This window comes from Adiantum capillus-veneris, chromosome 10 (assembly GCF_014529385.1).
Source record: "Adiantum capillus-veneris isolate H3 chromosome 10, ASM1452938v2, whole genome shotgun sequence".
Lineage (NCBI taxonomy): Eukaryota > Viridiplantae > Streptophyta > Polypodiopsida > Polypodiales > Pteridaceae > Adiantum > Adiantum capillus-veneris.
Window position 1 is genome coordinate 30,150,972 of NC_140940.1, and position 26,656 is coordinate 30,177,627.

The 26,656-nt window shown below is 43.4% G+C and overlaps 2 protein-coding genes and 1 pseudogene across 9 annotated transcripts; 1 reads left to right on the forward strand and 2 right to left on the reverse strand.

The window, feature by feature from the left end:
- Positions 1-497: 497 nt before the first annotated feature.
- On the forward strand, positions 498-4,305 carry LOC147448630 (uncharacterized). 7 transcript variants are annotated; one of them, XM_086521185.1, is made up of 9 exons: positions 2,379-2,462; positions 2,565-2,722; positions 2,815-2,969; positions 3,275-3,354; positions 3,465-3,474; positions 3,540-3,602; positions 3,685-3,781; positions 3,858-3,956; positions 4,036-4,305. In XM_086521185.1, exons 2-9 carry the CDS (start codon positions 2,666-2,668, stop codon positions 4,135-4,137), a joined length of 663 nt encoding a protein of 220 aa, XP_086377311.1. In that variant the 5' UTR covers positions 2,379-2,462; positions 2,565-2,665; the 3' UTR covers positions 4,138-4,305. The 7 variants fall into 7 exon arrangements, 1 of the variants encoding a protein (XP_086377311.1); XR_015189372.1 differs by lacking the exons at positions 3,540-3,602; positions 3,685-3,781; positions 3,858-3,956; positions 4,036-4,305 and adding exons at positions 498-1,353; positions 2,036-2,256; positions 3,062-3,128 and having other exon boundaries at positions 2,565-2,969; positions 3,218-3,354; positions 3,465-3,532; XR_015189370.1 differs by lacking the exons at positions 3,540-3,602; positions 3,685-3,781; positions 3,858-3,956; positions 4,036-4,305 and adding exons at positions 498-1,353; positions 2,036-2,256 and having other exon boundaries at positions 3,062-3,354; positions 3,465-3,532.
- A 2,380-nt stretch (positions 4,306-6,685) lies between these two features.
- Positions 6,686-21,114, reverse strand: LOC147448631 (uncharacterized). Its single transcript, XM_086521186.1, has 3 exons — positions 20,810-21,114; positions 6,794-6,915; positions 6,686-6,708 (listed from the first exon to the last, which is right to left on the reverse strand). Exons 1-3 carry the CDS (start codon positions 20,968-20,970, stop codon positions 6,686-6,688), a joined length of 306 nt encoding a protein of 101 aa, XP_086377312.1. The 5' UTR covers positions 20,971-21,114.
- Positions 18,228-20,838, reverse strand: LOC147448632 (uncharacterized; annotated as a pseudogene). The gene is made up of 3 exons (XR_015189375.1): positions 19,019-20,838; positions 18,824-18,944; positions 18,228-18,731 (listed from the first exon to the last, which is right to left on the reverse strand). The product of XR_015189375.1 is annotated as an uncharacterized LOC147448632 (transcript).
- Positions 21,115-26,656: the final 5,542 nt, after the last annotated feature.

Below are 26,656 nucleotides of genomic sequence, written 5' to 3' on the forward strand. Positions count from 1 at the left end.
CTCTCTATGTTTGGATTGAAGAGGAAGCGGCAAGCCCTTTCTTCCGCTGTAGTTGTCCCAGTTGCCATAGCCATCCATCACTGCTGAGCTGCTCTTCCCATCGTCACATCATTACATTCCCCAGTGGATGGCTGCCTGGGGTTCCATCATGAGACAAACATAGCTACTCCTTACTCGTAATCAGCCGTGTCATCATGTGCCCTTTTTCGATTGCTAAGGTTATTAGCGATTTTTTCAAGCAAGCGTTGTGATTGCTTCCATTGAGGTAGCATTGCTTTTGTGGATAAGCAACACAGCATGAACGCACACAATTTATTTATTTTTGGTTTTGTGGGGGGGTTTTGGTGGGCCAGCTCGCCAACCACGATCCCCCTCCTGTATTTAAATTTTTCTGGGAGAGCCCAATAAATTTTAAATACAGGGGGGGTCGTGGTTGGCGAGCTTGCCAACCACATACACAAAACCAGCTCGCCAACCACATACATAAAGCCCGCTCCCACCTCTCTCTTCGACATCACACACACACACACACACACATTTAATCTCCCGGTGATTAGGGAGTGATGCCCTAGAATAAGACGGTGCCCCCCAATGCTTGACGAAGGGAAGATCCACCAGCTGCACGATGGCATAGTCCAGGCCATTAGCCGGCTCCTCTCGTATCTTTGCCCATATGCCGCCTAGCAACATGCACCTCATGAGCTTTTGCGGAATGTGCATGATCAGCTCATGTTGTGATTCTGCACCTGCAAGCTGCTGCTGCATCTGCATCGATGACGTACTGAGTTGGAAGCAGTAACAAACCCACACTGCAATGTCCCCCCTCTCTCTCTCTCTCTCTCTCTCTCTGATCTTGCTTCTTAACCCATGCAAAACCCAAGAAACATCTTGCATCGATCAACTAAATCTTGCTTCACCCAGCTATAAAGTTTTGTAGTGACATCTTGCAGGTGATTGAGGTGAACCGTGGACCGCAAAAATTACCGGCTTTAATCCACAAAAGAACAAGAGATGCACATAATAGTCGCGTTCCAACTTCCGTGGCTGGACCTCGTCACTAGTTGACACCCTCAATTTTAAGAGGGGATCTAAGGCTGGGAACGATCTCAATTTGAGGGCCGTTGATTAGATCCAGTGGCTCATAAAGAGGGAATAAGAGTGACGGCTATATTTTAATGCGCGAGTTGAAAAGGGGAAAAAGGTGGGACGAGTTTACATCGGAAAGCATACGCTCACAAATCCAAGGGGCCTTGTGCCCTTGTGCAGGGGGGAAGCAACGCACGCAAATCAAGAGGGCCTTGTTCAAGGAGGTAACTGTGTTCGAGGAAGGAAGCCGTTCTACGAGAGGGAAAGGTGTGTAGAACAAGCCTCTAAAGTTGCATTGTGTGTGTGGGGGGATGTGTGTGTGTGTAAGTTTACAATCAACAAACAATAATGCGCAGAGGGTCGTTGAAAGAAAACTTGAAAATCTACACAGATTTTGTTTTCTGTGTAGGCCTATGGTACAGCATGCATGTCGTTTTCTGTGAGACAGAAGCTTTTCAAGTTTCATGTAAAGCTTTTAGAATTGAATTTTGAAGCAAATAAGCATTGCAATGTTGCATGATGTTGTTTTCTGTAAAGTGTCTTTTCACAGTTTCATGGACATTGAGTCAATTTTATGAAAAGGAATGCCTCCCTTCTGTACAAGTGCCTCCCTTTTCATTTCTTCATTGGCTTAACTAATAGAAAGAGCTTGATAGTTTTTCATTTGGAATGTTTGGAGTAGCATTTGTTCTTGCTCTACAATGGCGACAAATGGTCAAGAATTCTTTGTTGAGCTTTTGCTCGAGGATGGACGCAAAGCTCGTGCATGTGTTGCTAGTGATGCTTGTTGTGATCAGGGCATCCGGTATCTCAAGCGTGGTGACATGATGAACCATTTATTACTTGTTCATAATGTTGCAATCAACATTCCTATGTGTAAGTCTGGCCGCCCTCCTGGAGGCCGTAGCTCCATATCAGAAACAATCACGCGTCCGGTTTATGGATCCAGAGTACAAATTCGCGAAAAATGTTGCAACACAAAAAACCCGTGAAGTGAAAAAGGCGGAAAAGGCATGGGATGAGCTGGACGATGAAGAAAGAGAGAGAGCTGGCCCTAAGGATACGTATGTCCATGCCAAGGTAGCAAGGGCAATGGAGAACTATTTAAGTGATAAGGACGCTCGCATGGACCTGATCCAAAGGTGTATTGTGGAAGGTTATGACATGCATGTAAGTCTTGGTAATGGTGATTCAGTGGCTTCTCTTGGTATTTTAGATGCTCACAATTTATTGTGATCTCCATATACTCTCCTTTGTGTACATATCTTATGCTTTCATTTGTTGTTTGTTAGAAACGTCCACCTTTGAAAGAAAGAGGGCATATTGGGGATCATAATGAAGATGAGAGATCGGGTGACAATGGAGCTTCTACTCCGGTTCTTCTTCAACCGAAGCTGCCTTTGGAGCTTAAATGTTTTGCATTTGAGTTCAACACGCTTTTTCCTTGGTGTATGTTGATGCATTTCATTTCCTTTCAGGAAAACCTACATGCGTATGATGTGACAGAGGGCTCTTGTTGGCACTAACAAAGGTCGGAGGAACACGCAAATTCTTGGATCAAAGCCCTATAGAGTTTGCTATGGAGTATAGCATGAGAAAATTGCTCCCCTCCTCAAAGAGGGAACTCTCCCTAAAGGTAATACAATTAATTATTTGTTTGCATCCACAATTTTACTTATATATATGGGCTAGTGCTGGTGATATGCTTCCATTTTTTGGCTTTTTTAGGTGCGTTTGCATCTAGGTAAAAGTTCTCCAAACATTGTTCGTGACTCGCCCTTGCCAATTAGTACTTTGCCACTGACTATTATGATTGCCAACCGATCGATAAAGAAGGAATTTGGATCATCTTCGGGTGGAACAAAAAAGCTTTTGAAAGAAAGGTTTGAAGCTTGGAATTTCCTTTGCAAGGGTGGGGGGGGGGGGACGGATGTACAACTAATTTCTTAGCGATTCAACTTGGTTGTGGACATAGACATGGAGCTTGTGGACTCAATTGCAACACACAAAGCTTCCACTCAAACTATGAATTTGTTTTACATGTTAGTTGTCTTTGATTGCATATTTATGACATTGAACCTGATTGCTATTATCATAGGTCTCATGGAGAACTTGTTGCATAAAATTGTAGGTGGTTAGAGAATACTTTAGATAATGATACTTTGGAGAAATTTTGGTTCATTGACAGCTTATGGTTTGAATTCCTTGACTCAAGTCTGCATGAGGACAAGACAAAGGCCCTCAACTACGTTGGTTCCATCGATGCCGGTCAATATCTTTTTGTCTTCTTGCTCTTAGTGAACAAAGTACGTTTGGTTATATATGTGGATTTAGACATGTTTGTGGATGATCACACTAGTTATTTTTTTCTCATGTAGGGACCACTAGGTACTATTTGTGTTGTATAACAATGCAATCAAACGGATTAACTGTCTCCCTTGGGAGTCACATAGTCTCATGTACTTCAACTCTTTGAAGAAAGCATGCCCCAACTCTTACCTACCTCAAGTGTATAGGTATTCTAATAGTTTTGTAATTGTATACACTCAATATTATTTTTTATGAGCTTATTATGAGAACTATTATGATATGCATAAGGGCTTTGCGATTCATGTCAATCAATTGCTCTAAAGAGTCCTTGAAAGCATTCATGGAAAGCCCCAGGTCTTCCCTTAATACGATCAAACATCCACAGGTATGGGTTACTCCCTGAATTTAATCAATTTGATATAATTTTTATGCAACAAGTTTGTTTGTTCATGCTTGTACAGGTTTCCTTGCAACCCAATGCTATTGATTGTGGGTTTTATGTGATGTTGTATATGAAGAAACTAATTGAGGGTGCATATGGAAAACGCTCAAGTAGTTGGGTATGTGAACTTATTGCATATTAGTTTTAGTCTTATGGCATTTATCACATACTATTTTTTTTCTCACTTTGATATGTAGATCACCAAATCTTGGTTCAAGCACATGAAGATCGAAGCCACGAAGAAGAGTCTTGCCTCTTGGGCTAAGGAGATCATCTACGGAAGATCTCGTTCAAAATAGTGTTGCATCTTGGATCAAAGCTTCACCTACTTTGATGGACCTAGGGAGCCATTATTTTTGTGTAGATCCCTTGGTTCAAAACATTCTTTTGGAATGTAACTATGTAACTCATTGGACAAGTAGCATGTAATGCACCTTGTTTATAAATCCAATGTTCTCTTGTGAAAATTGAGTTTGCGATGTGAATTGTAACTTCTACACCCTTTTAGTCTTTCTTGCAAGTGTCAATGAGATGAGTTTTAATAGCATGTACATGAAAGTAAGCTCAAACTGAAGTTAAAGTAAAATTAGAGAGCATGTTTCAATTTGTTGTTGTGAACTTCGAGTGAACTAAACTGTGCGAACTTGATGTTTCAAACTGTCGTTGTGAACATGGTGTGAACCATGTGTAAACTTTGAGTGAACTTAGATTAAACTCTTTATTGCAATGACCAAAATAGTGACTAACGCTAAAGGGGTAACACCAATGACTCATAGATGGAAACACATCAATCTCCACAATAAATGGTTCAATCTTTTTCTATTCATTTGTAAAGCACTAGCCTCTATTGCGAGGCCAATACATTTTACAACAAATCACCATCATCTTGAGCTAGAGTGAAGCGACACTCCTCCTCTAATGAGTCCTTGTAGGTACAACCTACAATTTTACCAACAAAATTGGTTGGTATATCACACATTCTCACATACTTTCCAAGTAGAATCTGCTCATCTCCTTGAGGAGCTTACCTTGAGGAAAGAGGCAAGAGGGCATTACAATTGAAGCAAGAGAATGTAACTTTGTTTTCAGCCATAAAGGTTTTTGTGTGGCATTGTGGACACCAAACTCTTGAGGTTTTCTCGAACCTAGCACAATGCCTGCCATGTTGATGTCGTCTTCTCAATACTCCAGTCTGATGTGATGGTTTGTGGGGCGTACTAAATGTTGCTTGTGCCTCTTGTTCACCCGGTTCCACAATGTTTGCTTTCCTTCCATACCCAAGCCGGTTTTGTGTTACATGAGCTTGAATTTTTTGAATGCCCCCTCTGGATGGCATGTCAATTTCTTTGGGTTGGGTGCCTCTATTGCTATCATCAACACCATCCTTGTCCAGCAATGGAAGAATCGGCACCAAGTGATGGAAGTGCTTTTGAATGATTAGACGAATTGCATAGAGGTGCTTGCAATTGCTTGAAAGATCTGGACAATCACAATAATTGCATTGCAAGCTTAAGCAGTACCAGTGATTGTTGTCACTTGCACTTTGTAGCTTGAATAACAATGTCAACTCGTTTAAAATGCATAAGGTAGATGGATCATGCTCATACCGCATCAATATCTTCTCTCCTTCTCGCAATCGAGTGGTATGATGCTTTCAAGAGCCCCTAATGCTAAAGCGTCCCGAGTCCACTGCCATGTATAAAAAAAGGGTGTCACCAAAAACAAACTTTTAGTTCCCAAAGATGCAATTGGAAGCTTACCTATCTCTTGTTTTTGCTTGTAAAATTCCAATAGAGTTCCACCTATCCGTGTGCTAGTTTTTGAATCACCCACAATGGCATGGAGAAGCTCCAAAATAGATATATTGATTTGTGCATTCAACAAGGTGTACTTGATGTACTGCCATAATCTCTCAACTAAGTTTGTTGTGTCATCGTTTCCATAATTGAAAATACGACCAAACTTGGGCCACCGACTACGCCAGGTGCAATCTTGGCCACACCATCCATTTGTGACATACCTTTATACATTTACAAAGTTACCATAATTTTCCAAGAGCCCTTGGTAAAGGTGCTCAAACTCTACCTCAGAGGCACAATACATTAGAGAGTTGATTAAAGTGTAAAGATGGTCCCGCAGCTCTTTAGGAACCTGCAAAGATCAATGAATGATTTTAAATTATCTCTCATGATTACGGCTTGGTAATACACACATTGCCATGCACAATATGTACCTTTGGAAGAAGATTCTCCACCCATGCCTTCTTGGCATGAAACCAACAGATTATAATATGACATATGATCTGTTGAAGTTCGTCAGAACTATTATACTGCCAACAAGAGGAATCTGCTTTCACTACTTTGTCAAAGGCCTCAAGCTCCATCTGTGATTTATCAATCACAAGTGATGTTGGGCGAACACTTCCCATTCTTGAAAACATAGTTTGGAGGGTGATTTCAAGTGCAATGTTCTCTTGGTCTGAGCTTGGGTCAGCCGTGCACAACATAAGCCAGATTGGTATACCGACTCCATTTTGATTTGGCAAGACAACAGCATATAAAGGAAGACCAAACACGTTTGTTTTGAACGTGCTATCAATTGCCCATGAGTTGTTTTTTGAAAATCACATGGCTATACTTAGCATCCATTCATCTTGAATAATGACAATAAATGGTCTATCCCTAGGGTCACTTGCAGTTGGATTGTCGAGTTGACTAAAGTAAATATGTATTGAAAGTGGAATGTCAAGATCGATAAGCTCTTGGTTCTATATAGACCTTAAATAATAGCTAAAATATGTACCTTTCCGCATTTTTTCAATAAGCAAATTTCACCCCACATGGCTGTCTAATCATCATTTGAGATCTTGCCTAAATTCCAAATGGAAAACATGGTTACTATTACTATTGGTAAAAGAGTTACATTACTAATGAAAATAAAAAGATTAGATGTTACCTTGACTACGAATTTGGTATGAGAGCATGGCGACCTCCCTTGGTATCATGAAGAATCTGTGGGTAACACGATCAATGGGAGAGCATCGCTCATGATGCAATTGTTCCTTTGATAAAGACATCCTAGCAACATGTCGTGAGATTCCCACATCAAACAAGTCTTCCATGCAACATTCAATTACAATTGGATGAACGGGAAAATAGTATAGATCATCATGTGATCCTGGGGTATGACCTTCATGATGAGAGATATATGAGATAATGGCACTTTCTGTCTCATTGTTAAAACAAACTCTTATTGCAAATGGGTAACCACATCTCTTGGACCTTCTCAACCTCTTTTGTGTTCCACTTCTTCATGGCTCTCCACCTCTATGGCAAGCATACTCAATGAATGTCTTTCTTCTATTGTGACTCTTTTTTGAACGAACCATTACACGTTTCACCTTATGTTCAATCACAATCTCATTTAGGGTTACGCTAACAAGAGAGTTATCCATAGTCCTAAACTGTCTTGGCCTCTTATTATCAAGGTATTGGTTGCTCCCAAGAGTACATGCGCATCTATTAAGCATATCCTTTACATAAGCTAAAGGTATGCTATGCCTTCAAATATCCATAGACCAGGTCTTCTCTATGATTTGAAGAGTCTCCAGAATGCCGCGATGTGTATTGTCCTCTTCACGCACATGGCATTCTTGGACAATGTGCTTCCATTATCCTATATGTGGAATCCTTAATGAGGGTGGGGAACCTAAGCAAAGGTTGAATGAACCATCTTCATCCTTCACCAAGGAGAGGCTAGCTTTCATCTTCCTCCACCTTGACAAATCAAGGATTCCGCTACTATCACCTGCCTTCAACCTCTCTAAAGTCATTGTTTCACCAGTTTGTAGTGCATCCTTCATAAGAGTGTAAGTGGTCTCATCAAATGAATAGAATGTCCTTGAGACATAATTGTATGGAACAATCTGAGAGAAAATTTGTGGGCTACTTGGTTGCTCAAAAGCACCATGATCTTGACTTGGTAGGATTGTGTTTGGGAGATCGAGATCACTAGTGTCCTCATTACTTGGAGAGGCATAATCCATGTCCTTGGTGTTGTAATCAATAGAATATTCATCTGAACTGCCATTTGAGGAGGATATAAATTTCTCGTCGTCTTCTTCTTCAATACCCATTAAATTCCTAAAACCTACACAGTCCATGGAAGCCACCATTATGAAAGTCCGTTTAGTTTACCCATAGTTTACAAAAAGACCATCCATTTCAATGTTCACACCAAGTTTACAATAAGTTCACACAAAGTTCACTCAAAAGCTAGAGATTTAATGGTTAAGACTATGATTAAGTTTACACTATGTTTACAACAAGTTCACATAATGATCACAAAAAAACCAGGAATGTCATAGTTTAATCTAAGTTCACATTATGTTCACAACAAATCCATGGATAATTAAGTTCACACTAAGTTCACAACAAAGCCAGGAGAAAAGTTGGTTTACACCAAGTTCACACTTAGTTCACATAAATAAGTTCACAATTAAGAAACCCCAAAAAATGAACGTACCTAGGGTCTCCATGTTGGAGCTCACAAGGAATGGCTTTCTCCACCTCTCCAAAATGAATTTGAATGGGAGAGTGAGAAGGAGGGAAAGAAGATAGTGAAATCTCGATGGGCCCCCTAATAAATGTCAAAAAAGTAGTGTGCCAGGCGATCCACTTTTTGGTCAATGCTAGTTTACACCAATTTCACAATAAAACTAATTTACATTGAGTTCACATATAGTTCACACTAAGTTTACAAATTGATCCGACGGTTGCCATTACATGCGCTAGCGACGCCACTTTACAACCATTGATCCCCTCTTAAAATCGAGGGTGTCAAATAGTGACGAGGGTGGGTGGACTTAATCTGGCTCACCTTTGTCGTTTATATATATTGCCGCCAATTTGTCTTACTTGGATATTGGAAAAAATGCCACATGGCATACACCTGACCTCACGGCACTTAATATAGCGATCGCCACACACATGTGACCTTACCATCTCCCTTCTCTTTTTAACAGTGCAAGAAATATCGATCAAGAGCAAAAATATACATCTAAATGGATCATATCTTTGGCTGAGTGATATTAGGGCTACAAACTACACATACATAGATCCGACATAACCAAAAATTACATATGGGGGGATCATAGTGGGCTATCATCTAATCGAGGCTTGACATCCTATCAAGCATCTGCATAGGTACAAAGAATCAACTAAGACAAATTGGCCTCTTGGGGCATAGCAAGTTCATTCTCTAGACTCAAAACGCTCCATATCGACATGAGTTTCCAATTCCAACACTGATATTGCCAATGCTACCCCTCTTAGAATAAGCCTCATTAATGTGACGAAGGAAGCCAAATTAGCACTCAAAGATGCTTCAAAAGGGGATCTAAAAGAACTCCAAACAACAACCAGGTGGAAAAGGTGGAGCCATGGAGAGATGTGCTATTTTGCCTTTATGCTCCCAAAAGATTAGCAATGATATCTAGTTATGTGTCTCTTGTTGACAAAAAGATGTATCTCCTTGTGTATTTGTATGAGCAAGTGTAAGATTTCCCTTTCCCTTGCTGGTGAGGATGGTCCTTGTCTCTCGTATGGATCATAATAACTATGATCTAAAATTGAAATGGTATTAGAGGAAAACAAGGCAAGAACTCACAATGACCTATGTAAAGCCATTTGTGTGTGTGTGTGTGTGTGTGTGTGTGTGTGTGTGTGTGTGTGTGAGAGAGAGAGAGAGAGAGAGAGAGAGAGAGAGAGAGAGAGAAATGAAATGAAATGTTATATTAACATCTTCAAAAGGCCAAAGTGACCTATGAGACCAGAAAGTTACAATGTGGTGGATCTGATACAAAGTCAGAGTAACAAGATGACAAAATGACAAAATAAAATACTATGGAATCCTAAACTGCTAGGTGTGAACTAAGCAGCTAGCTGGGATAGCTAGATCACAAGAGATCCAACATCGGTCGCTGGCGGATCTCATTAACCTTCTCCATGGTCAATAGTCTGACCGGACGTCGTTCATGTCGGGCCAAAGTTATCTGAATCCTCTGATGCAGCCTCCATCGATGCTGTGTAGTCCTCCGTAGTCGTGGGCGTCTGGATCTCCCCAGCTCAGTCGCTCGGCCGATCAGTGTGCCTCTGGTGTGAGGCAACGAGCTCTACTGTAGTAGTAACTCTTCCGGGTGTCCAGTGGCAGCTCTAAAGAAATCTGTGATCTGTCTCTGAGACTGGCTAGCCTCTCCTCTCATCAGGCTCTCTCTGTGTCTACGTAGCTCAAGCAAAAACAAACCCAAGCATCTCTGATCCGTACCGCATGACTCTCGAGAATGGTCCAAAGCCCTCTCTGAACAAGCAATGGAAGCGGCCTCGTATTTTGTAGTTCACGGGGCAGTGGCATGTGTAGTGCAACTCTATCTCAGGCTCGATGTCACACAGGGGGTATGTCCTGGCCTCTGCTGGTACTCCGCTGTATCCCCCAGTCTTGATCCTCGCTGGTGTGAAGATGTGCATATCTGGCCAATAACACATCGTACCCCATGAGACAAGTGGGTGTCCATGTATCTGGGCCTCGTCACAAAACCATCAACCGTAAGCTGGAGGAGATGCTCTCTGTAGAAAGCCATCTTCGTGACCATCTCTTGTGCTGGCTGTATCCATGTCCTCCTGGTGTCTAGCTGAGTCAAGTCCTAGTGGATGAGCCTGGTGATCTCGGACTGTGTAAGAGTCAGAGAGGGTGCATCCAGTGAGTACTGGAAGGGAGGCAATCTGTCTATGCTGAACCCATGCGCCTGAAACCATGATGTCATCTCCCCATACTAGCATGTTGTATCTCCTTGCATGGCTAACTGTCGAGAGGACTCAAGGGCAAGGCAGACATATCTGTCTCTAGGAAGTTCCCACATGCGGTGTATGAAGGAGACAGATCTGGTGAGCGCCTCAACCACTAGTGGGGGGGGGCAGCTAGCTCTGCTCGGACAATAGCACGTGGTAATGAAGCCTTGGCTGTAATGAGCCGCGAGATCATAGAGACAAAAGGCTTCTCCGTGTCCCCCCATCCATCACTGCGGCATGTCCTCCCATGATAATCCAATGAAGGTCCCCAAATCTTAGCTCCATAAAGCAATGCAGAAGCCACCAGAGTGTCAAAGAGCTAGAGCTTTGTTCGAGGCTCCTGAAATTGAACCTGTGAACACATCCTTTTCAATCTACCCAATGTTGCATGGGCTCTGGTAAGTCTAGCCTCTTCTACCCTCCTCAATGAGAATGCTGGCCCACTAAAAACCACTCCGAGGTAAGTGTACGCATCTGTATACTCCGCTGTCTCCTGGCCGTATGTGAATGCTAGTGTTGACCTCCTGATCCACTGTGGGGTGGTATTAAATACCATGACCTTGGTTTTACCAAGGTTGACAGACAAACCACTTTCCTAAGCAAACGTATGCAAAGCATCCAAGTGACGTTGCATCCCCTCCGAAGAGTCGGAGATCAACACAATATCATCAGCATATAACAATAGTGGAATCCATGTCCCTGCTAGCTGTGCACCTCTATCACCATCTCTCTCAATGTAGTCAGAAACCTCATCCACATACATACTAAATATAGTAGGAGAGAGCGGGCAGCCCCGCTTCACCCCAACAGTGGAGTGAATCGGTGTGGATAGACCCTCTGAGGTGCGTACCTGCCCCACTACTGACTTGTATAATGCCATGACCCCCCAAATGAGCTCTGTGTGTACTCCCATCCGCTGTAATCTGCGCATCAATCTAGCTCTGGGCACTGTATCAAATGCTTTGCGGAAATACACAAAGCTACAATAGATCCGTCTCCCACGCGATCTACCCTTCTCAATGATGGTTCTGAGTGTCAAGATAAGGTCAAGAGTAGAAAAAACCCTCCTGAACCCTGCCTGCCCAATTGCGCGTATCCCCTCCCCTCTCTGCATATCTACTCAGTTGTGCTACTCAAGAATAGATGCATACAACCGTGCCAATGTGTATCCAATCATGATAGTGCGATAATTCCCAGGCTCCATAGGGTCTCCCGACTTGAATATAGGTACAATAGTAGATAGGCTCCAAGTATCAGGCACGGCTTCACACATGGCATGGTTAAACATCACTGCTAGAAGCTCTGCTAGTAGATCTGTGGCATGCGTGAAATGCTCAGCCACTAAGCCATCATGATCTTATGCTCTCCCAATCCTCATCGTGTCAATGGCCTTCCTCACCATCTCCGTGGTGAAAAAAGCACATGTGTGTGGGCATGGATCGGGAGGGTCGGGAAGGGGGGGCTGCTCAGGAACTGTGTACAGAGATGATGCGTACTGGCCCTAGTCCTCGTAGAAGTGATGGGGGGGGGGGGGGGGCTGAAAGAGACGCCATGCCTCACGTGAGTCATCTTCTTCCGCCGCACTAGGCATCGGAAGTCAATCTGTGATTGTCTGTGAGTGATGTCCCCCAAAAGCACCTCCCTCTGAAGTCCAACTCTAGTGTCCGGCATTCCTCATAATACCAACTGTTCTGGGGCATGCTCCCCAAGCGACGTCTCTGCTCAGACTGGGTATGTGGATATGCCTCTGCTGCTGCATCATGTAGTGTTTGTGTCAATATAGTAGTAAGCTCCTCGCCCTGGCTCCTCTGTGCATAGGCGTCTATAGATCCCATCTATGTATACAGAGTCCGTCTCCGGTGTGAGGTGTAGCGAGTAGGGGCTGTTTTTCATAGCCTGTGTGCTACACTAAACTGAAAAGAGATGGTCAACGACACAAGAGCATGATCCAATGCCACACCAACAGTTGTGGGTCCAACCGTGAGATCCTGGATACTAGAGATGAGGCTCAGCTGTGCCATGAAATAATCCATTGTGCTGGCTCCATGTCTATGTGGAAAGCATGTAAAACCCCCCAAACCGGGAAATCTCTATAGGCCATTCAAGATGGCCAATCCATGTGTAGTCATGTCTATCAAGTGTCGTCCATACTCAGTGTGTTCTCCATCTTGTGATAGTCTGGATAGGCCTGTCTCTGCAGCATCCAGCTTTCTCAGCATCTCCTCTGAAGTATCATAAAATACTATCTGATGATGGGCAGTCCTAGCATTGAAATCCCCTAGAATGATGATGTCACCATCTCTAGAGAACTCCCATATGTCATCATCCAAAATAGAGAAGGGGGACTATCCTCTGGGTGGTGCATACACTGACGTGCTCAGGGAAAAGTAGCAAATAGCAACGTAAAGATATATGTCTGTCTCTGCTCTCAATCTCACCCACATGTACCTAGCTTGCTCATCTCTGCGGGCTATATATATCAATGGCTGCAACTCCTCCTTGAATAACATTGCTACTCCTCCTGATCCCTGTCCTCTGTGCTCTGATTGTGTCTCCTCTCTACAGGCAGTCTCGTATCTATATCCACTAATGTGAGGCATAGACTGCTCAGGGGCCTGATGTGTCTTAGAGTAGAAGACGATGTCTCTTCTGTGAAACTATCCTCAAAGGCACCCACATCAAGTCGCATAGATCCATTACAATTCCTAGTGGCAACTTTGAGTGTGGTCCCGTGGGTCTCGCACCGTCATGTGGAGCGCCGCTCTAAAATCACCACCCGACCATCTCTATAGAAGGCCGTCTTTCCCTTCTCCCTTGCCGCTTGAATCTCTGGCATCACCTCTCTCATATGCGCAAGTTGTGTGAGAGTGAGGTCATCTCCAAGGAACATGCCCATTTTCTTTAGTGTAGAACGCTTCTTCAAGAAGCCTTCTTTGCCTCCATGGATGGGAAACGGATGATTAAAGCTTTCCCTTTTGAAGTCTCCCCATTTCCTTGTGTCTTCTTCCCCACCCTCCATGCCTTTGTATGAGTAGTCTCACTACCCATCATGCGGAGAAGTTCTTCAACTTCCCCTTCCACATCATCTCGGTCTTTTCGACCAGTTACTCTTATATGCAAAGCTCTAGTTTTCCTTCGTTTTTCTTCTTCTAGAGTCATGTTGATGATTATAGGAGTGGGGATAGATGTGGTTTCTTTCCCTTTCGCTTTCCCTTCCTTAGCGACTTCTATCCATTTCTAGGCCTCATCCGCCTTTTTTTGTGTTTGGCAGACGAAGCAACAAGCGGCCGTTCCAGAGAAGGATCATATTTTTCTGAGAAACCATTGTAAAATTCTTTTGTAAGGAAGCATCTCTAAGCCGAGAATTTGTCAAAGGATTTATGATTATTCTTATGGGAGCAATTGTATATTAGAGAGCCAGTTAGAAGTTTAGGAGCTTATGGCCGGACAAGCCATTTGTAAAGACCTAATCTATAAAGGTCATTTTTTGTAAGTTTGAACATGATCTTTTGGATAGAAAACGGAGAAGACAGCATACGTTTGAGAGCTCCTTCTTGTTCAAACTTGTAATCTTCGCCATTGTGGCTATGGTAATCCAAATTCAGATTTGTTTATTGCATTGTGTTCCTCTTATCTTGCTCTTCCTTTCAAGTGTAATCATTCAAGATTCGGTGTAAGTTTTTAACTACAAATTTGAGGCTTTAAATCGCTGTTTTGAATGTCTATATGTGTGTTTTATGTTGTTTTGACCCTAGGAGGGGCTTTAGGGACCCTAAAACGACCCATTAGGATCACATGTTCACTGTTTTTGCTGAACTTGGGACGAACGATCGCGATCTTTGTACCTCTGCAAAATGCTGTGACAGTGATAGGATATATTCCTGATAATCCCCTGTTCAAGTTTCGTGCGATTCCGATATGATTTGCATGGTAAACGGGCGTGATGACTGTAGAGCTGTGTAGAATGACATAGGCAGATTACTTGGCGGTAATGCGTTTGATTTTCTTGTAGAGTTAGTAGTTGCATCTCTTCAAGTTCACTTCATTAGGAATGACACCCTAGTGAGTTTCCATGCGTCATCCGAGTCGCTTCCCCTGTATTGATAAATATGTTGATGCTTGAGAGCTATGCTATGGACGTCCGTCGCGGCGACCCGCAAACATTGGCGCCGCTGCCGGGGAATGCACCTTAGGTGATGAGTAATCGAGTGCGCAGTCAGATTCCTTAAAAAAGATCAATCCACAAATCCATTTTACACTTCAGTTAAGTTGCTAGACAAGGGTTTAGAGCTTAGTGGAGTCTAGAGCTAGTGGACCGGCTAGATCCTCTCTTACGAGATTTAGGGAGCTATGAGTGAGAGTGTAAAGCATTTTTGCTCTTCAATTTCTCTAATTCGATTGAGTACTGAAATCTCACCCGAAATCCGTCGTGTTTGTTTTGTTTGATTTATTTTCTTATGTTTTTTCAGTTCTGTACTTAGGAGTAGGATAAGCAAATCACATTCCAATCAGATTTGGGGCAAAAGTTAAAGTCGAGAAACCAGCAAACCATAACTTTGGCCAAAAAAGACACCAGACTCTGAAATTCAGAAAATCTGACCAAACAGGGTTGATATTGATTCAAATCACAAAGTGGTAGCACAAAACACTAGGAAACACTTGTCAGAGGGAGCAGACAAAATTTCATCAGATTTGGCCCAGGTACTACGATCGTGATCTGTGTACCTCAGTGTCAGATTTGTACAAGATTTGACATGTGCCTTCCTGATAAGATTCTAAACAAGTTTGTCTAAAGCAACCACACCCAAAAACATCAAAAATCAAGGAAATCAGGCCACTTGGGTAAAACTAGCCTGACAGACCAAAAAAGTAAAAAATCTTGGCTTTTGGTGATCCAAATGCAAAAAGACTTTGGGGATAGCCTTAAAACATCAGTGTCTACAAGCATGCCAAATTTGGTCTAATTTGGGCTCAGAACTACGATCGCGATCGGTGTACCTAAGTGCCAGATTTTGACCAGATTTCATATGTGGGATCCCCAGGTGTATACAAACATAAAAGTCTAAAGGACCTAGAGCCGGAAACCTCAAAATACCTGTCAAAACCACTAAATACAGATCCAAGTCAAAAATTGCTAAACTGACTTAGAAATTGACTTTCAGTAGACCAAAACACATCAAAACTGGGAAGAAACCATGCAGAGGGATAGCCTATGCATGAAACAAGATTAGGTATCTCTCAAATCCCAAATTAAACATCAAAATCAGATCAAATTGACAGATTCTAGGAAACAGGCACTTCGAACTAAGAAATGGTAAAAACTTGACTTTTTTGAGTCCAAATACAAAAGTGTCTGGCAGGTAGTCTTAAAATAGCCTACTGAACGAACTGGTGAAGTTTCATCTAATTTGGGCCCAGAACTACAATCGCGATCGGTGTACCTTTGGCCTAGATCTAACTCATTTTTGACCTGTTCATAGACCTAGACTATTTAAGATATCAAGAGTTGTCAAAACTCAAATTGGACATACTCTCAATAATCTGCAAGCAAAATTGTGTTGAGATCATTGTGAAAGTGTTGAATCTGCTGACAGTTGGAATGATACAGTGATCTCATAGCCATCCAATGTATTCATTTGCAGAGACCGATCAAGTAACAATCCATGCAGTCGCAGGAATTGGAAGATCATTCCATCTCCAGGTAAGAGGTTTGGATTCAGTCAGTAAATCCCACTTTCTTCATGTTTTTGAGATCGGGAAACAAATCAACACCACACACCTAAATTTAGCGGATCAAACAAGTGTTGCATCAACGGAGAAGAGTGTAAACCAAGGGATAGTACGACTATTAGAGCCGATCCTTGAAGAAGGCATCTCCGATACTTCTTTAGAGAGATCTTCCGAGTATTTCACAGAACACTTGGGACAATTAAAACTAAACGGAAGAGAAAACATGGCAGTAGGACCATCAGACCCCTCGGCCACATTAAAGCTATTGTTCATCAAGTATCGATATGACAACAAGCAAGGTGCCAAGATATACAAAGATGGTATGGACTGCTACCGTGTGAAAATAGAAGATGGACCAAGTGAGTTTAGGGACTTAGTGCCTGTGAGCTATAGCGGAGATAGGTACCTAAATGACGAGGGTATCATGTACTTGGTAGTCCTGAATCCTAACATTATAGACAAGTGGGGATTGATGGGCACAAAAGCCAAAATAGAAGAGGAACATGAGGAAAAGGCACCAACATTGAGCTTACCTAATGCGAGATTAAGGCGAGAAAACGAAACGTTGAGAGTCAACACGGATAACGTCTACTTGGGGCTATACAAGTATAATAATGGAGAGCAAGATCTCTATTATAGATGTGAGGAACCCTAGGTCGGAGAGATGACTGAGTGGAAAAGACTTTATGTCTTCACCTACACCGAGGGAGTGGAAACGAAAATTGCCGCATACGACAAGTATGGAAGAAGATATGCAGCAATCGATAAAAAAGACTTGGAAGGATATACGTACTTTGGGGGACCCCTTCACCAGTATTATGTCACTCCAAGACCACTAAGACCAGCACCTACAACTGTCGTGCCAGAACCGGTGACCACAGGTGAAGGGAGGACTCATGTAGCTGATTCTTTTAGTCGACCTCATTATTCGATGCCAAGCCCCATGGGAACGTTACACTCCAGAGAGTCAATGGCTACGAATCAAGGTAGTGCAGTTCCTATCTCTACACAAGGTAGCAACACGTCAGCACACAAAGAGAGAGAGAGAGAGAGAGAGAGAGAGAGAGAGAGAGAGAGAGAGAGAGAGAGAGAGAGAAAAGAGAGAGAGAGAGAGAGAGAGAGAGAGAGAGAGAGAGAGAGAGAGAAGGAAGAAGGGAATATAAATTCTTTTAACGTTTGTTGTCTCTTGGTGATTGGAGCAACCCCTTGCATTAATGGTGATGGGAACGTCTGTTGAGAGTGTAGTACTATTACCTTGTTGGCTGTTTTTAGAGGCTAATTTGGGGGTTGACGGTGGATCACTAGCGGCACTGTATAAATTGCACATTGCTAAGCACTAGGTGAGGATGACATAACTTTCAGCAGGAGATGCTAGAACGATATGGGTGGGGGAGCTTGGTTGCCCGCACTGAGGAGTGGGGAGAGGGGGTTGAGGGGGTGGGGGAGCTCGCCCACCACTCCTCCTCCCTCCCGTCACTAGGGGGTAGAAAAACCTCTCGGCGCTTCTTCCACATAATGCCAGCCCCACCTCTCTCCACAACTTGAGGGTCCCCGAACAATACCCTCTCAAGCCTTAGTACACTTGTGACACCAATTCTACAACTAAGTCACTTTAGCAAATTCATATCATTTACTCGCTCCGCGTAAAAGAAATTCATATCTTCCAAGATTCTCATCTCCAAATCCACGCAGTAGACCATAGACAATTGCTTTAATTTTTAAGAATCACAAAAAAACCCATGGGAACGATTTGCGGGACGATTTTCACTTCTTGAGACAAAACCACAGAAAATTTCTTACAAAAGGAGACGATATGAAGATTGTATTTTGGTTTAAAATTAATAACCACAACAAGTACAATAACTTCTTCTGTCAATAAGTGTAAGAATATAGGCCAAAAAGGTAATTAAAAATGTCCATTGCTATAAAAACTACTAGATGCTACAAGCGGAAATTTCTAGATGCTATGTTTCCTAGTCTGTGACAACTATTGCATTCAACCTATTCAATTGTGACTTGAAAGAAACTATTTCCCTTGACAAAGCGTTTATTTGTTGTTGCATTTCTACAACCTGGACATCAACAGCGTTTAGTTGCACATCCTGCAACATGTCTTTGACACTTTGTGTAGAATTGACTATGCAAGCACGGAGAGTGTCATTGTCATTTGCATTGCAACCACGTAGTTGGCGCCAGATTTGCATCAGCACATCCTCTAATCTTTGAAGTACTGCATCGTCCACGTTATCATTTTGACTGAGATCCATTTGCGTCCCCTCAGCTTCCACAGTAGCCTCCGTTGAGTCCATCGCGTGCACCCACGATAGCCATCGTTCAAAAAAAAAGTTATCGACAAAGAAAGCAAATGCAGTGATAGGAAATTGTACCAACGTACCTAGCATGCAATTACGTCAGTTTTAGTTCTCTTCAGCAGGGGAATAAAGTCACTTCCAATGCCAACGTCAATATCGTCGTCTTCACTGTTAGATATATTCACCACTTCCTTCGTTGCCATATTCTCACCTTGCTCCCTGTAGCTCATAAAGACAAATAATAACACCAATAATTAGGCCGTCACATTACAAAGGAGCAGTTAATGAAATACCTTTCATTGTTTTGCCATCTGTTCAGGAACCAATCCAAACGGGGGTGAGTGGCACCTTGGAGCACAAAAAAGTCAAGTATGTCGTTGTACGTGACTGTGCTCGGAAATGCCATGCACTTCCATACATCAACAATTTTCCATTGCTCCATTCCACGCCCTTGGTAAGGTGTAATCCAAGTGGACGACGGATAGTACTTACCGCTCTTAATCATACGGTGCAAAGTACCAAGAAAGTCATGACCAAAAGGGTGATTCAAACTATATTTCCTATACATGAAAGCCCTATTAAACACATTGGTGTTTGTCAAGCAGACTTTATTGTTCAGGTTGTCTGTCCCATTAAGCGTGTAAAGCTCGATCCCTTTATTAATGTCATCAGGAGATATGTTGTGGCCAACATTCTCAAAATGATGTTTACCTATGTCTTTTAAGCAGTAACCAATCATCCCCTAAAATGTGTGCATGTTCTTTTGCTTTAGTACCCTGCAAAGAACAGTGGCACCCACAGGCGATTCTCTATCCCATCCCAAGTATGTTTTCACCTTTTTGTGGACCGCTATAATAGATGTGGAAATAATACGCACGACCATTTGGAAGTGCAAGTGGAATACCGTTCCGCCACGCTCGATGGAACACATTCCAGCAATAGTCTCTTTCTCTAGGAACTCTTTCAACACAGGACGCAATCCACTGTCTACGTCCGCCCCCCCACACGGAGATTGTGATACTTAGCTCGAAAAGCCTCTTCGGACGCCTACTCTCAGCCGCCAGAAGCTCCTCCTCGGTCTTCCTAGGTCTACCCCTATGGACCAAAGAGGCAGATGCATCCCCGCTATTACCAGCCAAACGTGCAGCTTTCTTCATCCTCACCATGGTAACCTACACCATTGAACCTTCATAAACACAAACCAATCAAACCACACCACGCTTCACAAATTTTACCAAGCATGAAATTCAAGCAGCTAATTCATGAAATTATACCTTCGAGACCAATTTCTCGCTACTGCAACTAATTTCTCGGTTGCAACTAATTCCTGCCTGCTGTTTGAATCACCGGCCGTCTTTTGTTTGCATGGAACTTTGCGTGAAACAACTCCAAGTGCCCTTGCTGTGACTACAGGCAAAGTTTAATTGAAAAACCTACTCTACTCAAAGACTACAATCCTGCCTACGCAACGTACTCTTCTTAATTTCATTCAAATAAATTCAATCACCTACTGTAGGAAAAGTAGGGAGAGTGACGAGTCTCTATGATCTCTCTGTCTCTCTCTCTCTCTCTCTCTCTCTCTCTCTCTCACACACACACACACACACACACACACACACACACACACACGTGAACACACAAACTTTATAGGCAGGCAGGCAGCGCCTCTCTACGACCTCTACCTCTCTCTTCAGATTCCCACCCCCTAAAATAAAGAGCCCACATGGGACATTGAAGTCAATTTTTCATTCGCTGTTGTTTTCTCGGCTGCCTCTGTTTTCTTTGTGCTTAACTTGACTCATCTCTCTCTCTCTCTCTCTCTCTCTCTCTCTCTCTCTCTCTCTCTCTCTGTGCATGTTCTTCCTGCCTGCTGCCCCCAACCTTTCTTACGTGCCATCGCAGCAACAACAGAAGTACACACATAACAACCCAAGAGGATCTTGGACGTCGTCTAAATCAATTGAATCACCTATTGCAAATCAAATCACCTACACTGTGTGCGAATACAATTGCCTTTGACTACAGGAAAATCAAATAACCTACACTGTGTGTGACTGCAGGCAAATAAAATTGTGTTTCATTACCTCCTGCATGCGCGACGGTTATCTGCCAATCTCTTGTGCGCGACCCCTGCCGCTACTGCATGCGGGACGAAATTACTTTGCCAGCCCCTCACGCTATCGACTGCAACGCGCTGTATTAAAACCAGCACCGCATGCAGGACGCCGAGCTTACCCAGGTTCATCTGGCGACGGGCGGCAGTGAACTGAGGTTGAACTGGTCCTTCACTGCCACGCGCTGTATTAAAACCAGCACCGCATGCGGCGGTAGTTGAACTGGCGACGGGCGGCCTAAGGTTTCAAATTCTACCAAACTAAAAGCTGTAGCAAAATCGACCTTGATTCTTAGCTTACTTTCCTTTAAATCAATTGAATCACCTACTCGCTTTATAATGTATCTCTCCATCTAGGACCTGTCCCCATCTCCGCTATTGGTAATACCCTTGGTGGCCTTACCAATACCTATATACATGCTGGGTGGGGTGGTAGTTGACAGCTTTTGTTGTTGTGTGGACACCATCCCGGCCATTTTTTGAAGAAATTTCTAATCAGCTCCTTAAGTGCTTTTAGTTTCTCCTCATGTTCTAGCCCTTCCCTGGTAAACTGGCTGAATCTCAAATTCCTTCTTAGATTTTTCAATTCTTGGTGCTCCTCAGTCAACTTATTGATCAAATATATAATGAAGGGTTTCTTTTCAAACCAGGCATCCACCTGTTTCCTTTTCTCCTATTGTTCATTTAGTACTGATTGCTCCTCTGCCCCTTCATGTTTCTCCTCTCCCTTGTCTGACGCCTCCCCCCTTTTCCTCTTTGTTTGACTCCTCCCCTTTCTCTTCCCCCGGGGTTTTTGGCTCCTGTTCTGAGTTTCCCCCCTCTCTAAGCCCGTTTCCTTTTGCTGAGCGCTTCCTTCCCCTTGGTCCCCTCTATCATTATCTTCGTCATCCTCATCGTCATCATCCCTTCGCTTCGAGTCCTACTTTTCATCCTCATCCTCATCCTCTCCTATTTTTCTCCCCTTGTCGCTCGGTATTGGCTCATCACTTAGCCTTTGTCCCTCAATGATTTGCTGCAAAAGAATTCCACTTTACTTATCAATAATTCCAATTGCATGATTAGAAAATTCATGCAATTTTTCCACACTCAACTAGGCTCCTTCTCCTTGTGCTACTGTCATGTTGTCCAGTATTTTCAGTAGCACTATCGCATTGAAATAATCTTGGCATTCTCTCGCCTTGGCCTTTTGTTGATCAGCCTGTTGTTGTGCCTGGGTTATTTGTTTCTTCAACTTCTTTTTTATTTAGACCAGCTTTTTTTTTTCCTAGGATTTTCCCTGGGGCTCTGATATGTTCTTCCAGCTCTGATAGCTACTAGTTAGTCCATGCTAGTCCTTCCTTCTCCTTCTTAGCCTCTGATTGGGCTAGTCCAGCTTCAATAGCTTGAAAGATTTATTGTGCCTAAAGGGTGGTGGTGTTTATAGCCACCATCGTGTACCTTAGGAGTGCCTCCAATTTTTCTCTCAGTCTAGACTCTTCTTTGAGGTTCATTACCGGCATTCTTTCAAATGGCACTAAACTTGCCGGTCCTGCAATACCTTCATTGTGACCCTGGCTAATGGCCCGGCCTCTTATTTCTGGAATTCTTCCCACATCCTCATCAGCTTCAACTCAGCTCTTTGTTCCCTTTGCAGCTGTCTTTCAGCTTGACTTTCCTGGGCACCTGAGAAAATACTAGGCTTTAGTTTTGATTGTCCTGTTGGACATGCTTCGTAATTCTAAGAGCACTCCAAGCTTCAACTTGCATGTTTGAAGTACTTCCAAGGACAGAAGGTGCATACTTGGGTAGTATAGTTCCCAGAAGATCCTTTAGACTTGCTTGTGCCGATTTTTGTGGCTGGCTTGATTCATTGGTCCTGAGAGAGAGAAGGGCTAGGGGTGCCTTCTGTGAACTAGAGTGTGAAGAGTTGGCACCCTCATGGCCCTTCCCTTGTTTTGATGTCCCAGCTTTGGCACTCTTTCTCTCAGTTGCTCTACTCTCTTTGCTGGTTTCCTTCTCACCTCTTGGCCTCTTTTTTTCTGTATCCTTCTTAGTCTTCATGTATAGTTACTACCATATGGGAGCACAAGTGTCATCAAAATTGTATTTTGATGAAATATTTAGCTTTACCAGGGGCAATATTCTTGGAATTGATCACTCCAGTCATATTTGTCCGCAAGAAAGCTAAAAAGGACGAAAGCTTCAATGAGGCTTGATTCACGGTTTCAAAATGCTGTTGAGCTAGGATGAAATCCAGGAGTCTACAAGAGCCTAGGGGATCATTCCAAGATTAAGGGGCAATTTACAGAACTTCAATCGGAGTTCAAATGTGCCCGGAATGGTCAAAATACGGTTGCAGATGGGTCCGACATGGGAAATAGGGCCAGGATGGGGGCAGGAAAGGTGAGAATGGGGATTGTTGACCCCCATATGTGATTCTAGAAGTTCTTTACAAGATAGCTTTGGAACTACGTAGGAGAGCATTGGTATTGTATATAACCTTTGTAGGGTATTGTATACCACCACTACGATATATCAAACTACCAAATTTGGTACTACACAAGGGCTTTGGTTCTATAAATAATAGATGTGGAACCACCCACGAATGCACTGGTCCTGTATACAACCTTTGTAAGGTACTGTATACCACCACTGCCATATAGCAGACCACCAAATTTGATACTTGTTAACCACCACATGTCCACTTCTACGTAGCCATGGGCCGGGCTTGTCGAACCCACTCGTAGTTTACGTTGTTAAGTTATTGGCCGGGCTTGTCAGTCCTATAGGACTAGGATAAGGGTGATCACCGATGAGAGGCGCACCTTAAACTGGAACAGATAAGTTTATGGGTTGGTTTGGCCAAGCATGGGCACCCAAGTGTCAACAAGTCGGCCCATATAAAAGTCAACTAAACCTAGAATCCTCTCATTCTCTCAGTATAGAAGAAGTGCTCTTGCTCTATCTCCATCTCCATCTCCATTGTGTGCTCATAGGTGTGTGTGTGTGTGTGTGTGTGTGCACGCGCGCGCGTGCTTGAGGGAGAGAGGGAGAGAGTGTGTGGGTGATCGAGCATTGCGGTGGCACTTGCGGCCGCGAGGTGGTTGAGTGTAGTACGTCGACGGCTCCCTCTTCTTCGCGGCGAGGAATCCTTCACGACGGCAAGCGTAGAGAGGTGAGTGACACACCCCTGTTCTCTGTGAGCTTGCTCGGCCTACTAGTTGTGTGCTTGCAGCCTTCGTGGCTTGCACACGATGTAGGGCAACTCCGCGAAAATGGCGCCAAAAATGTATGTTCTTCATTTGCACGCTGGCACTGTTGTCAGGGATCGAATGATGTAGAAAAGCGAGAACTCAAACCAACATAAAATGCTTTGTATTTTAGAGGATATTGCTAGGCTAATGCACAATTGCCATGCTAAATTTATGCCTCCATTGAACGAACAACAAAGCGTTGGATCTAACAGTGGACTGGCGGGTGATGCAATGGAAGAGGACCATATGGACAAAATGCTTGATGCCTTTTTTGACACTGACCCATCACCACAAAATGTCTCTGAGGGCTCGACAGCATCTTCTCATCCGCAAGGCACAACAGAAGATGATGACATTGCTACCTTGCGCAAGCTTGCGCGTTTTCTCCTATACAACAGAGCTCGAATATCAGTCTTGCGAGCATCGCTTGCGATGCTTCATTTGTAAGCGGTGTATGGTTGGTCCGATGCAAGTGTCACCAGCTGTTTAGGTGAGTGTATGAAACTTCCGTTTAGAATTATTTGCGTTATAGTCCACAATTCAGGTATTTTACTGAATGTTTCTTTTTCCATTTGGCAGATTGCTACGCGATCAGGTACTTTTGAGTGACAATGAAATGCCTCCAACATGCGCGGATGCCAAAAATCTCATCACCGATATGGACATGGACTACAATAGAATACATGCGTGTCGAAATTATTGTATTCTTTTCCGAAATGAGTATCAAGGCTTGGACAACTGCTCAAAATGTGATGCAAAATGATATAGAGAAGACGTTATTGGAGCCTGTGTTCCAATCAAGGTTTTGCGGCACTTTCCCATTATCCCGAGGATAAAAGAATATGTTAGCGAAACTGATGACATGGCACTCAACGAATAGATCCATTGATGATGTTTTGCGTGTGCCCGCAGACTCCGCTGCTTGGAACCACGTCGAAGAAAAATGGCCGATTTTTAAAGAAGAGCCTCGTAGTATACATTTGGGACTTGCAATGGACGGTGTAAATCCATTTGGATTTCGAGGCTCTTCTTGGAGCACTTGGCCCACGTGTGTCTAGTGAACTACAACATCCCTCCTTGGCTAGCCACCTTCTTCTATATTTGATCGTGCTTGGAAAGTACAAGGTAAAGAACATGGATGTGTACTTGGCTCCATTGATTGAGGAGCTGCCTAGCCTTTGGACTGGCATTGACGTGAGGGACCTGTCCACAAGACGAATTGCGAGGAGTTTAAAACTTCATGGAATTCTTATGTGGACTATGCGTGATTGGCCCGGCTATGGAGAATGCTTGGAAAATGACGATATCCGGCTACCATGCATGCATGTTGTGCAGAGAGGACTTAGACTCACGGTATTCGAGGACTCTTCACAAGAATGTCTACCAGGGACACCATAGATACCTTCCCGATGAACATGCGATACGTGATGGAAGGCTTGGACAAATGTCCGCCCGTACGATGCATGTTAGCGATTGGAAAATATTTGGTTACAAAATGGAGGAGTTAAAGTGGACGGCATGAAGAGGTTGTCCATCTTTCATGAGTTACCGTATTGGAACGATCTACTCATTAATCATTTATTGGAACCAATGCACATTTTAAAAAATGTGGCCGGACTCTTGTGGAAGACTATGATCGGAAAGCACGAAAGCAAGGGACAAAGAGACGACCTCCAATTAGAGGAGCGTATGGAGGAGTTGTGGGCCACTAGAAGTCCAATGGAGTGATATCTAAAGGAAGAGTAGCTTCAGGTAAAGAAAAAAATATCCGAGTTTAGGACGCCAACCGGATGCATGCGATCTCTGAAGACTGCATTTACCCGGAACGATGATCTTGGTGGTCTTAAGTCTCACGACTAGCATAAATCTAGCAATTCATTTTTCCAATCGCAATGAAAGGCTGTCTTACCGAGGACATAAGGGCAACTATCTACAGGATCAGAAGCTTGGTTAGGTGGATTGAGGCCAAAGAGATACGTAAGGATTCTATCGAGGCAGCTCGCAAGAATTCTATAAAAGCGGTATGCATGGTAGAGAAAAACTTTCCCACCAATGTCCTCACTATTCAGATGCATCTCTTAGTACACGTCATAGACGAAGTGGCAATTGCAGGAACCGTGCATAGCAGATTGATGTTTTTCCTTGAGTGTTTTATCAAAACACTCAAGGGATTTATGCGACAACGAGCTCGTTCGGAAGGGAGTATGGCAAAGGGGTGGCTTGTACAAGAGTCAATGGTGTACATCACTGACTTCTTAGGTATGTCTGATCCAGACATGCCTCGCTTATGGCAAGATCAGCAGGACAATCGAGACATTGGGGAGAAGCCCCAAGGACAAGAGATTGACAGAAAGATGGACAAGGGACTGCATGACAACATTAGGAAAAATATGAACCCTCTAGGGGCCCTTTGGGATTAAGATTAATTAGAGGTCAGCCAATAGGAAGAGGGTGGTGGACACACTCTATACCCTCAAAAAAGTAGGGGGACAAGGTAGCCTTACACCTCTTAATTGTCTCTTACCTAGTGAGAAGGTAAGGGAGGTGGCTAGGGGAAAGAGGGGGGGGCGGGGACCACTTTGACC

Excerpts from the sequence above, each read along its gene's own strand:
- LOC147448631 (XM_086521186.1), bottom strand. The coding sequence starts at position 20,970 with ATGAACCTGGGTAAGCTCGGCGTCCTGCATGCGGTGCTGGTTTTAATA. Across the intron at positions 6,916-20,809 it reads AACCGTCGCGCATGCAGGAG|GATGTCTTTATCAAAGGAAC; the intron begins GTAATGAAACAC and ends ACATGTTGCTAG. Across the intron at positions 6,709-6,793 it reads ATACCAAATTCGTAGTCAAG|GCAAGATCTCAAATGATGAT; the intron begins GTAACATCTAAT and ends TTTGGAATTTAG.
- LOC147448630 (XM_086521185.1), top strand. The coding sequence starts at position 2,666 with ATGGAGTATAGCATGAGAAAATTGCTCCCCTCCTCAAAGAGGGAACTC. Across the intron at positions 3,603-3,684 it reads TACCTACCTCAAGTGTATAG|GGCTTTGCGATTCATGTCAA; the intron begins GTATTCTAATAG and ends GATATGCATAAG. Across the intron at positions 3,782-3,857 it reads ATACGATCAAACATCCACAG|GTTTCCTTGCAACCCAATGC; the intron begins GTATGGGTTACT and ends ATGCTTGTACAG.